This window comes from Myotis myotis, unplaced genomic scaffold (assembly GCF_014108235.1).
Source record: "Myotis myotis isolate mMyoMyo1 unplaced genomic scaffold, mMyoMyo1.p scaffold_m19_p_17, whole genome shotgun sequence".
Classification (NCBI taxonomy): Eukaryota; Metazoa; Chordata; class Mammalia; order Chiroptera; family Vespertilionidae; genus Myotis; species Myotis myotis.
In genome coordinates, this window is record NW_023416321.1 from 40345427 (window position 1) to 40357596 (window position 12170).

At 56.1% G+C, this 12170-nt stretch overlaps 1 protein-coding gene across 2 annotated transcripts; it reads left to right on the forward strand.

Annotated features, from left to right (window-relative positions):
* Positions 1-118: 118 nt before the first annotated feature.
* Positions 119-6460, forward strand: EFNB3 (ephrin B3). Of its 2 annotated transcripts, XR_004973026.1 has the most exons (6): positions 119-934; positions 3158-3450; positions 3639-3731; positions 3828-3932; positions 4364-5894; positions 6045-6460. XR_004973026.1 is itself a non-coding variant. In XM_036341871.1 (5 exons), the coding sequence occupies exons 1-5, from the start codon at positions 813-815 to the stop codon at positions 4771-4773; spliced, it is 1023 nt and encodes a 340-aa protein (XP_036197764.1). In that variant the 5' UTR covers positions 119-812; the 3' UTR covers positions 4774-6460. The 2 variants fall into 2 exon arrangements, 1 of the variants encoding a protein (XP_036197764.1); XM_036341871.1 differs by having other exon boundaries at positions 4364-6460.
* The last annotated feature ends 5710 nt before the right edge of the window (positions 6461-12170 follow it).

A 12170-nucleotide genomic window follows, 5' to 3' on the forward strand; every position in this document is an offset into this window, starting at 1 on the left:
GTTATTCTCTCCCGACCTCCCGGGAGCAGCGGTGTTGTTTGGGATGCGGGAGGCGGAGGCTGCGGGAGCGAAAGGGGCTGGGTTCCTGGGGTGGGGAAGGCGAGAGCCTTTCTGAATCTGAGAGATGAAGATTCCTCGCGCTCCAGCGATGCGAGGGCCAGAGGGGAGACGGGCAGAAACTACGCCAGAGACCGGAGTCGGAAAGACAAAGGGGGCGTGAGAGACCGCGCCGCGCCGGGGAGCGGGCGGCCGGCGGGGCTGGGCGAGGCGGCGGGAGGTGCACTGGCCGAGGGAGGTGTGGGGGCGTGGGCTGCGGGATCCTGCCGCCCGCTCCGCCTCGAGCTCCAGCTCCGGTTTTTCCCTCCGCCATCCTCTCCCCCGCCCCGTCTCTCCTTTAACTCCCCCTCCCGGGCTCAGGACTGGTTTCCTCCCTTAGCCCGCTGCCCTCAATCCCGGCGAGGCTGGGGCTCCGGCTCGGCGCCCCCTTCCTCGCTCCCTTGTCCGACGCCCCATGCCACCACCGCCGGGTGCCTGGCTCCCTCAGTCCCCGACTTAGGCCCGCTCTCCAATCCCGGGGTGCTGGTGCCGGGGTTGGGGCGCAGGGAGCTTGCGGACCGCCCCTGGAAGGGCTCTCGAGGGCTGAGCGCTCCGGCGCTGGGCGCGGGCAGAGCAGGAAGCGGGTCCGCGTGGGAGCCCGGGTATCGGCCGCCCGGGAGGTCGGGGCAGAATAGCCTGGACAGCTAAGGCAGTCACCCCAGGGAGTGATCGACTTTGGGGGAGTTGGTGCCCCGCCCCCAGGCCTTGGCGGGGTCATGGGGGCCCCCCATTCTAGGCCGGGGGGTGTGCGAGTCGGGGCCCTGCTGCTGCTCGGTTTTTGGGGGCTGGTGTCTGGGCTCAGCCTGGAGCCTGTCTACTGGAATTCGGCGAATAAGAGGTGAGCGACCCGGGCTGGGGAGACCCTACACCTTCCCAGCAGGGAGTGTGGAAGCCTTGGGGACTTGGGAGCTGAATTCTCTGAGCTGGGAGGACACTGAGGGAGGGTGCTGGTGCTCTGCTGGAAGCTGATGGGTGACTACACTGATGATCTGGGGAGCCAGACTCCTGGGTCGCACACAGAGCTGGGGGTGTGTGGTGATATCCAGGTGTTGGGAGTTTGAAAGACCCCAAAGGGCAAGGATCCGAAAGTTCATGGGGAGCCGGGAGGGCAGTGGAGTGGTTGTGCGGGTTTGTGGGAGACTTGCCTGGTGTCGGGGGCTGGGCTTGGAGGGAGCCTGGTTAGTGTCAGCTCTCAGGAGAGCCGCTGAGTAGGTGCTGCTGAAGCGTTGAAGGGAAAGGCAGGGTGCCTCCCTCCCCAGAAGGGAGTCCAGTGCAGATGGGAGGGCAGGGGGCTCAGTTTGGGGACAACTCCCCAAGGCTTCTTGGCTCTCATCGCACAGTCTGGCTCCCACCTCTTGCCCACAGCTAGACGGTCAGTTAGCCCTTAGCCCTTGGTGCAACAGTTTCCCAACCAGACGATATTCCTGCGTTCTGGCTTCGGGACTTCCTTCTGAAAGAAGCCTGGAGCCCCATCAAGCCGCTTCTTTGCCCCCTGGCATCTGAGGTCCCAAGGAGGTCCCATTGCTCCCTCCCCCATCTTTGCTGCAAACTCTTCCATTAGAGCTCTGTTGCAAGGCATGCTTGCTTTGCTCTGAAAAAAAGCCAGGGGTCAGATGAAACTTCAAGCCACACAGGGTAGAACCCTTGGGAGGTCATCTGGGTCTCTTGCCTCTGCATAGATCTCACTCCCCCTTAGCAAAAGAGTTCCGTGTTTTGAAAATAATCCCTGGGGGAGGCTGCATGAGGCCATGGGAAGAGGTTGGGCTTTGGAGCTCATCAAATCTTAATTTTGTGAGCTGCGTGGCCTTGGGCACTTACTTAACCTCTCTGAGTTTGTATCCTTGATTCTTACAGCTCAGATGAAGATTAGAGGTAAGGGGTTGGAACATATATGCTCATTAAAGGAGAACTAGGATTATTGGCCTTCCTCTCTGTACTTCATTCACAGGCTCCCACATTTCACTATTTGGCCTCCCTCCCATTTCTTTGGGTATAATCTCAGCTGTCCTTTCTCTCTCTCTGTGATAGGAGAGAATCTGGATGATGCTCTAACCAACTGAGCGAACAACTTGAGCTGACCCGGCCAGGGCTCTCACCTGTCTTTTCTTTAGTCAGTCCCTTACCTGTCCACTCCCAGTCGCATTTTATCTGGTGCAGCTTGAAGACATGAGGCTTATTCTAACAGAGTCGAGAAAAGAGAATTGGGGTGTTTTGGAGGCTCTTTGGGATGTTGGGTGGGTCAAATACAGAGCAGCAGTCCCCTGGGATCCAGTTCTGAGACCTGTGTGCCATCACTGAAGAGGGAAGGGCTGCAGGCCGGCTAGTGGTGGCTGTGCTGGGCCAATGGATGCCTGAGCAGAGGGAGATGTGGGCTTGTGTTGGCGGTGGTTAGAAAAGTCAACTCCTTCATTTCCCAAGCAATGGGGCACTTTCCCTAGGAAGTCTGAGACCTGAGGGGAGAGAGGTGCTGAGCAAGGAAATGTTGGGCAGCTGCCCCCCCCCCCCCGCCTCCCTCCCCCCTGGTTCTCATTAGCCCCACTTAGGACCATTGCCAGACCAGGCATTTGCCTCCTGTCACATTGCCTGGTAAACTTGGGGCACTAGTCTTGATCACCCTCTCCCCCCACCCTTTTTTGCTCTGAAATCCCTGAAATTCGGTTGTGGCTTGGGGGAGGGGAGGCTCTGCCCCCATGGTTGACTGCCATAGAATAGTGAAATCACCTGGGAGGGGTGGGCTGTGTGGTTCCAGAGAGGCCAGCTCCTTGGTAACTGGCATCCTGTTGCCAGGGCAACGGAGCTGGTGATGAAGGGAGAGATGGCAGTGTGCATGTGGTGAGGGCAGGCTGAAGAGTGCATTTGGGCAACCAAGGGGCAGGAGACCTCTGAGCCTGGCTTCCTGCTGCTTCCAACGTGAGCTCAGAGTCCTTAGTGCCTGCACGGTCAGAACGGACTTTCTACTCAGACAAAGGCTGACCTGCAGGGATGTGGGACGAGGGAGGTGAAGCTCTGGGCCAGACCTCTGATACCTCTCCCCTTGTCCACCTCAACCTCCTCCCCATAGGTTCCAGGCAGAGGGTGGTTATGTGCTCTACCCTCAGATTGGGGACCGGCTAGACCTGCTTTGTCCCCGGGCCCGGCCTCCTGGCCCCCACTCCTCTCCTAATTATGAGTTCTACAAGCTGTATCTGGTAGGGGGTGCCCAAGGCCGACGCTGTGAGGCACCCCCTGCCCCAAACCTCCTTCTCACTTGTGACCGGCCAGACCTGGATCTCCGCTTCACCATCAAGTTCCAGGAGTATAGCCCTAACCTCTGGGGCCACGAGTTCCGCTCGCACCATGATTACTACATAATTGGTACTGCTGGGCAGAGGGCAGGGTTGAGTGGGGAGGTGCTCCCGGGATGGAGGGCAGATGAGGGAGGGGACCAGCAGAGCCAAGAGTGACCCCTTAAGCCCTGGGGTGGTGGTGGGGCCAGGACATGGAGACAGAATTGGGGTTAGACTCTCGAATGCCAACTCATCCCTGTGGATCTTCTCTCCCAGCCACGTCAGATGGGACCCGGGAAGGCCTGGAGAGCCTGCAGGGGGGTGTGTGCCTTACCAGAGGCATGAAGGTTCTTCTCCGAGTGGGACAGAGTGAGTGGGGCTGGGGCGCCTCCTGGGAGCTGAGGAAGGTTGGGGCAGTGCCGTCATGGTCAGCACCCCTTTCTCTTTGGCCTTTGCTATCTCCAGGTCCCCGAGGAGGGGCTGCTCCTCGAAAGCCTGTGTCGGAAATGCCCATGGAAAGAGACCGAGGGGCAGCCCACAGCCTACAGCCTGGGAAGGAGAACATGCCAGGTAGGAACGAGGGTCCAGCTCCTCCCTTCCCCAGCCTTCTCCGCTCTTGGATCCCAGCTGCCTTCCCTTCACCCTCTCCCTCCTTCTTTAGATTTTTTTTTTTTTGAAGGGGGTGGGGGGGAAGAGGGGAAGAGAGGATGGGAGGGTGAGAAGGGAATGGAAGCCAAATGAGGAAAAGACTCAATTAGAACTAATTAGCCAAGTCAGCGCTTCAATCAGTGCTGTCAGAGAAGTGGGGAGGACTCTGGCACAGAGCGGAAGGGCTGGACACACCTGGATTCGGAGCTGGGCTTGGAGGGGTGGAGGGGATTTGGGGTCCCCAAGGGGCCTGTGCACTGGAAGCCCATGGGGCCCCCAAGGCTGGCTGCCAGATGCCCAGGTGGCTCCTTCAGCCCCTTCCCCTCTTTCCTCCTTCACCCCTTCCCTGCCAGGTGACCCCACCAGCAATGCAACCTCCCGGGGTGCTGAAGGCCCCCTGCCCCCTCCCAGCATGCCCGCAGTGGCCGGGGCAGCAGGGGGGCTGGCGCTGCTCTTGCTGGGCGTGGCAGGGGCTGGGGGTGCCATGTGTTGGCGGAGACGGCGGGCCAAGCCTTCGGAGAGTCGCCACCCTGGTCCTGGCTCCTTTGGGAGGGGAGGGTCTCTGGGCCTGGGGGGTGGAGGTGGGATGGGACCTAGGGAGGCTGAGCCTGGGGAACTAGGGATAGCTCTTCGGGGCAGTGGGGCTGCAGACCCCCCCTTCTGTCCCCATTATGAGAAGGTGAGTGGTGACTATGGGCATCCTGTGTACATCGTGCAGGATGGGCCCCCCCAGAGCCCTCCGAACATCTACTACAAGGTATGAGGGCTCCGCCCACCTGGCTCTCTCGGATCCAGCCCTTCTTGCGGTGCTCCTCCGTGTAATTCATGGTTGGAGAAACACCTCTGGCATCTCCTTGGCCCCTTTTGCCCCACCAGCCTCTTTACTCCTCCTGGCTGTTGCCCTCTTCTCTACTTGTAGGATTCCTTAAGATTTTCACTGAATCACTTCCTGCCCTGTGGTTGGCCACGTGTGCCCTCTCTGTCTGTGTCCCTGTGTCCTATTCCCTTGGGGAGGAGGCAGAAACCAGCTGCCTCTTCTGATGACCCAGGGATGCTTGCTCCCCATACCCACTGAGAGCCAGGGGCGGGAACAGTCTGTCTTTTGCTTGGCACCTCTTTCTTTCTGCCTCTCACTGTTTTTCTCTTCTCTTCTCTCTCTCTCTCTCGTTCTCTTTCTCTCTTCTGTCTCTAGGTCTGTTCCTCTTCCCTAGCATCCCCCTCCCTACATCTCCTTTTACCCTCTTGGCTTCTTACCCTGTGCCTCTTCCATCTCCTGGGTGGGGGCAATCAAAGCTTTTCTCCCCTCAGCTCCCTCTTCTGACCTCTTGTCAACCACTCCCCTCAATCTGCCAAAAATGGGGGCCTTATGGGGAAAGCTCTGGCAGTCCACCCCAGCTCAGGGCATGGGCAGCAGGGCCTCCTTCTCTGCCCTGCCCCAGGCCTCTGCATACTTAACTCCAGCCATTTGGGGTGGTTGGGTTATGACAGCCTCCATGAGAAGTATCCTGTTTGTCCAGTGGCCAATCACAAGATGCGAACTGGTTGGGACACATATGGACTTGGTCTGATGTTGAATGGGTCACTTGGGACAGGAAGTGATTTGCTCCAGACAAGAAGTGACCAGGCCTGGACAGAAGTGGCCTGGTGAAGTGGCAAAAGCAGTACAGCAGGAACTGGAAGTGCCTTCATCTGGCTGGAACTCAAGTGACTTAATCTGGGGGGTGGGGGGCGGGAGGTGGATGGTTCTCACTCTGTGGAGAAGGGGAGCAGGACAGTCCTTACTGAGGAGGATTTTCCTAGTATGCAGTGGCATTTCCCAGGACCTCCCTTCCTTTGTTCTCTGTGCTACTTCGAAGACAGCTAAGATGACTGCCATCTGCTGTGGTAGGCCCAATTTGTCTTGTTGTTCTTCCCTGTCCACATTTCAGTATAATCTGTCACTCAACAGGACTCCCCCAAGAACCCCTGTGTTGTCCCCCAGTAGCCCAGATGGCTGTCTTGTTCATCACATCCTCCATTTCCTACTCTCTTCAGATTCAACACAGCTCCCTTCTTAGTGACCAGAATGGTGGCCTACTGACTGGTCTAGCTGACAGTGGCACTTAGCAACTGCCACTGTTCCATAGGGACCAGCTTATACCTCTTCCTGCCCTCCAGTACACAAGTGAGTGTTCCCTCAGTTTCCTTCCAGCTCAGTTTCATTAGACCAGAGCTGCCCTTGGGCACCAGTCCGCCACCTCAATCACCAGCCAACATGGTCCACCGGATGTCAAGTCATCGCTCTGCTGTAGTTCCCGGCTCCTTCCTGATTTTTCTAATTGCTCCATCCAGGGAACAGGAAGCTGCTATTGCCATGCCGGAGGTGGCGGGGTATGGCTGTCATCTCAATAGTTTTATTGTAAAAGGGAAATTTGAACAACAAAAACCAAAAAAAGAATAAAAAACTTCAAAAGTTAACAAGGCTGGGAATGACTGGACATGAATTGGAACAGAGAACTAGTGGTTAGAATGGCTTTCAAGCTCATGAAACCAAGGGGAAGGGTAGGGAGAGGGTTGGGTTGGTGGGATGAGGTAGGCAGTGTCTGGGAAGGGGAGAATGGGCGGGGTGAGAAGGCTGAGGAAGGCAGCCACCAAGGGAAGGGAAGCGGGGGTGTGGGGATTGTGGGGGGTGGTGTGTGTGGGGGGGAGAGGAACCCAGGCAGGCGAAGGAGTTGCCCATGCATCTAATGGGGATGTATGTGACTGTGAGTTCCCACATGGGGAAAGCCTGGGTGTCTATTGCTAAACCAAAGCCCGGGACAAGGCAAATCACAGAAACAAAGTGGGAAAACAATGTTCACATTAGTCTGTTCTCCATCATCCCTGCCCAAGGCACCTCTGACGTGGGGCGTTTTACTTTGAGGAGAAGGGGTGTGGCTGCCCAGAAGACTCAAGCTGTCTGTCTCCTGGCTCCCTGTGTACCCACAACCTAGGCTCTTCTCCCCTAAAAAGCCCAGGTGCCCAGCCCCCTAGACTCAGCCCCATTCTCCAATCACAAAAGCAGCCGTCAGGAACTTCGTTGGAGCTGGTTGGCAGGGGTCACAACCTCTGCCCTCCCTACCCCTCCTCTGACTCTAGGTCCTCTCCCGCTGTCTCCCATCTGCCTGGAGGTCAAGGGGTCCTCTTGCCCCTCCTCTGTCCAGTGGGACCCCTGCCCCTTCCCCTGTCTGAGCAAGATGCCTGGATCCTGAGAGGTGCAGGCACTGTTAGGGAAGTTGAAAACTGGGAAGCCAGGTGCTGGGCGGTCGGGAATGTACTCCCTGCCTTCCAAGCCCACACTGGAGCTGCCTAAGGTGGGGAGGCTTGAAGGGGTGTGGAAGGGCTGGTCCCTTGCCCCTTAGTGGGGGTTTGTTGTCATGGCAACATCCCCTTTTTCACACAACGGGAAGCCCCCCTCAGCCTCCCTCGTGGATGGAGCCGACAGCCCCATCGCTGGCTATCAGCCTCAGGGACTTGGCAACCGTCACTATGGCAACCCAGAGCCCAGCAACAGGGCCCAGTGAGAAAGGGAGGGGTCCAAGACTGGGGCAGGGTTGTGTGTGAGAGGGGGCAAGGGAGCTGAGGGAGACTCCCCCTACACATACATCTAGAGACACAGGTGGAGAGACAAAAGGGAAGGGAAGCAGAATAAACCTCCTCTGAGACAAACAAGCACCTCACCAAAACGGCAGAGACATCATAACATGCTGAGAGATAGGAAGACACCTGGGGACAGATGCACAGCTGGAGAGAGAAACAGCAAATTCTACAGAGCACCCGGGGACCCGCCCCCTTGGAGCACTGGTATCTGTAGACTCCCCCCTGCCCCCCAACATGAACACGAGACCTTTAGCCTCCACACGTGTAGTGACTTGTGTGCCTTTGGAGCTACTTGAAAGTGCTGGTGATTTTCCTCCTATGCCATCCTGTTTGCTTTCTGGGTACAAGTACACAAACACTCTCCTAGGGTAGCGATTACAACAAAACGAATAGAAAGGCAGGGAGACATTCATTCGTTCGTTCGTTCATTCACTCAACGTCGTATTAAGTGTCTACTTTGTTCCAAGTCCTGTTTTGGATACTGGGAGTATATATGGTACATAAATCCCTGCTTTCATGAAGTCCGGATTTTGGCGGGGAACAACGTAATAAAATTTCTGGTAGTGATAAATGATGTAAACAAAACAGGATGAAGAGGATGGAGGGTAACAAGATGTTTTAGATCAGGAGGTCAGGAAGGTTTCGCTGAAGAGGTGACATTTAGAAAAATGTTTTTATTGATTTTTACAGAGAGAGGAAGGGAGAGGGATAGAGAGATAGAAACATTGAGGAGAGAGAAACATCCTCAGTTGGCTGCCTCCAGCATGCACCCCTACTGGGGATTGAGCCCGCAACAGGGAATCGAACTGGCTGGCAGCTTGTACTCTGCCTGGGAATCGAACTAATGACCTCTTGGTTCCTGGTCAACGATCAACCACTGAGCCATATGGGCTAGGCTGAAGAGCTGACATTTCATGAGGACCTCGTATAACGTGGAGTCAGGCATGCAGTATGAGGAATGTCATACCCAACAGAGGGAACAGCAAGTGCAAAGCACAGAGGTAAACTCTAGATGCGTTTGGAAATAGGGAGGATGACATCACAACTTCACACGTATTCCAGATGGGTCTTATCCCTCTCCAGCCTCCGCCTGTAGGTCCTTTAGGGTCTAGAACCCACATTTAAGAAGTTGCTCTAACTCAGTCTTCTATCCCCCCCCCCCTTTTGTTTCTTCTGTGTATGTGAGTTGCATTTTCTTCAACTAAATTTTAAGCTCTGGGAGGGCAAGGATGGTGCTCTGAGCTTCTTGGAAGCTGTGGTATGGCTGGTGGTACAGAAGGTTGCAGTATGTGTGTTTGTGAATGTGGTTTATGTTGGGGTTTTGTGTTTATAAAAAAATATATTTTTTTTTTATTGATTTCAGAGAGGAAGGGAGAGGGAGAGATAGAAAACATCAGTGATGAGAGAGAATCATTGATTGGCTGCCTCCTGCACGCCCCTCACTGGGGATCAAGCCCACAACCTGGGCTTGTACCCTGACCAGAATCAAACCGTGACCTCCTGGTTCATAGGTCAATGCTCAACCACTGAGCCATGCCGGCCAGGCTATGTTGGGGTTTTTAAGGAGAATAGAGCAAAGGGTTGCAGTGGGAATTTCTGGTGGGGAATGGTTGACATCATAAACTAGAATTTCAGTGAGAATGAAAAAATGGAGCTTCCTATGGGGCTCCACAGGAAATCACAAGCATGGGCACCCCATTCCCCAGGGAGAGTTTCCCGATCTGTAGACAGGCTGGGAGAAATGTTGCCGGGCGGTTTGAAGGCTGGAGGCTGGCTAGGATGGACTCAGACAGCTAAGTTGGGGGTAGGAAAAAGGATGCCGTACAAATGGGAGTGAAAATTAGGCAGCAGAAGTTTGGAAAGTAGCAGGGAAAGTGAAATCCTGAAGGGAGTTCCATGGGGACCATGTCCCAGGTACCCCTGAGTCCCCCAGGGAATTGAAGCATTTGGGGTACTGGGTCTTCTGCTTGCTTCCCCCAACTGCCATCAGAAACTTAGGCATCAGCTCCCTTCAACCCCAGTGGCTGCTGGTGGTGGGGAGATTGAGCAGCCTCAGGGGGCGGCAGCTGGTGAGTGGGGAGGAATCTGTGTGCTCAGCAAACAGCAGCCTCAGTGCCCAGTGGCTGCCTCCTCCCTCATCAATCAGCCCCAGCCAAATGTCCTTGCATTCCCACCACCCCAAGGGGACTGGGGCTGGGCCAGGGTCCCCAGGGGAGTGAGATGGGGATGGGTCGGGGGAGTTGGGGGGTGGTGCTTGGCTTCCCATCCCTGGGCCTCTATTCTCTCCTCTCCTGGAAGCTCTCAGCTCTTCATGTCATGGAATGACTCTCTCCTGGCTCCTACCATCATGAGGGCATCAGCTACAAATCACCTGTGGGGGTCTGCTGGGAGGGGATAAAGGGGAAGAGGGATGAGTCAGGGATGAAGAGGAATCTACTCTGGTTCTCACGGACCAGCCCAGGGCACAGTCAGCAGGGAGGCTGTTGGCACAGAGGCCGTGTCTATACACCTCCCCCCTTCCCCCCCAGCTAGCCTCTCCATCCCTGACAGATGCTCTGGACAGCAGGCTGTGATCTCCACCCCCAAATGTCCTCTCTTCCCACCTCTCCTAACCCCCAGCCCTCACTCCCTGCTTCCCATCAAGATCCAGAGGTCTGGCCCCCAGCTCACCTCAAATCTGTTGCTCCCCATTGGGGACTGGGGCCTCCAGACCTTAGCCTAGGGCCCACTCTCCCCCTCCTTAGCCCTTGCTCCCCTCAGGGACCCAGGCGTCCTGCCCACTCCCCTCACCATAACAACCATTCTTTTGGAGTTGCTTTAAGACTTTAATATCATTTCATTGTCAGCTAGTTCAGAGAAGGTTGGGGGCACAAAGAGACTGGGGTGGGCAAAAGAGGGCCAAGGTAGGGGGGAAGCAAGGGAAGAACTCCCCTCTCTCCGTGGAGATGGCTCTGAGAAATCAAATATTGACAGTGAGAGAACAGAACTTATTAAAGCTGGGACAGGGGTGTGTGTGGGGAGCTGTGGGAATGGCCGGATGCCTGGGTTCTGAGAGTAATGAAGGTTCTGGGAGGAGGGACCAGGCTGAGGCTGGGAGGATGCAGTAAGACTAAGAGTCCTACTGATACAAGTTTTGCTACCAAGTCTGTTTCTCAGCTGTCCCCTAGAGCCCCTGGGGAGACCCCATCACAGCTGTGGTTGGCCCCACTCCATCCCTTCCCCCTACCTCCACCTCTGTTGATGAGCTTCAGCAGCGTTTAATCGGATTGAGCAGTAATTAGCAAAGTGAAATGTTTGATTACCTATTTAGCATAATGTAGGGGGCTGAGATCCCTAGGCACAGCCAAGGTTGGAGTCAGAAAAGAAATGGGGTCTACACAACGTTCGTTACCCTGAGGGAGCCCTGAGCCCTGCCTATAAGAGGCCCTACCCTAGGCCTTCCCTCTCGTCTTCACTTCTTTGGAACTTCTCCCTGGGGGATCTGACCAATTATGCTACCTCTCTCTGCCACCCCCTGCCTATCTGATTAGAGAAACTCCCACTTAGCCTGGCTTGCTGTGCAGCTGGTTTTGGGGTGTGGCAGGACCCCTCTCTCTTTCAGTCCTTGCTCTCAGTAACAGGAGTTTGGGCTGGGCAGGAGGCCGCAAATCAGAGCCTAAATAAAATGGTAGTGGTGGTGCGTGCCAAGGGCAGGGCCTGTCAATTCTGGAAATAAAGACAGGGTGGGTGGAATGGTGAGGTCAGAGTTGAGTCTGAGTGTGGGCTAATGCACTGGCTCTTCAGGAGTACCAGAGACTGCCACTTCTCTCAGTGCCAGCCTGGCATAACGAGACCTGTCAGGTGTGGACACCCCCAGGAACACCCACCTCAGCTCCCCTTTCCTCATCCAGCAAAGAAAATGTCACCAATTTAGCTCCTCATGGAAATGCAATCAGTGGGCTTGCTGCTGGCTTTGTCTTAATTAGGCACTATTGATGGAAGCAGGTGGGGTGCCTTCCCATCCCCCTGGATGGCTTCCTCCCTTATCTCCCAGGTCTCCCTGAAGCGTCTTCTGGCCTCAGGTACAACAGTCTTCTAGGCGCCTTTCCCTGCGGCCCCGGCGGCCCGCAGCGCCCCCTAGCAGCGGTGGAGAGCTGCCCCTCCTCTCACACCCCCCTCCTCTCGCTTCCCCAGGACGCAACCTTTGTTCTTATGGAGATCTTAGCGCCTCCCCGGCGTGGTCACCTTCCCCAGGAGTCCCCGCCTCCCGTTTCTCCCCAAAGTGCGCGATGCTTTCCAAAGCCAATCCTCAGATTCCAAAAATTCCAGTTCCATTCTTCCCTCCCTTTCCCCGCCCCGCGATGCCGGGCGATCCTAGACCCCAGTCCGAATTAAGAAGGGGGAACGAGCTGGAGGGCAGGGGTGCTCCAGCCCCGGTTTTTCCCCCGCACCCAGCTGCAGCCACGGCTGCCTGGAAATCCTGGAGCGCCTTGTAAGCGCTGATGAGCCTCGCAGGCGGGACCCCGGGCGCCATCTGCTGGACTCATTCGTTCCCTTAAGACC

Excerpts from the sequence above, each read along its gene's own strand:
- EFNB3 (XM_036341871.1), top strand. The coding sequence starts at position 813 with ATGGGGGCCCCCCATTCTAGGCCGGGGGGTGTGCGAGTCGGGGCCCTG. Across the intron at positions 3,451-3,638 it reads CCATGATTACTACATAATTG|CCACGTCAGATGGGACCCGG; the intron begins GTACTGCTGGGC and ends CTTCTCTCCCAG. Across the intron at positions 3,732-3,827 it reads TCTTCTCCGAGTGGGACAGA|GTCCCCGAGGAGGGGCTGCT; the intron begins GTGAGTGGGGCT and ends TGCTATCTCCAG.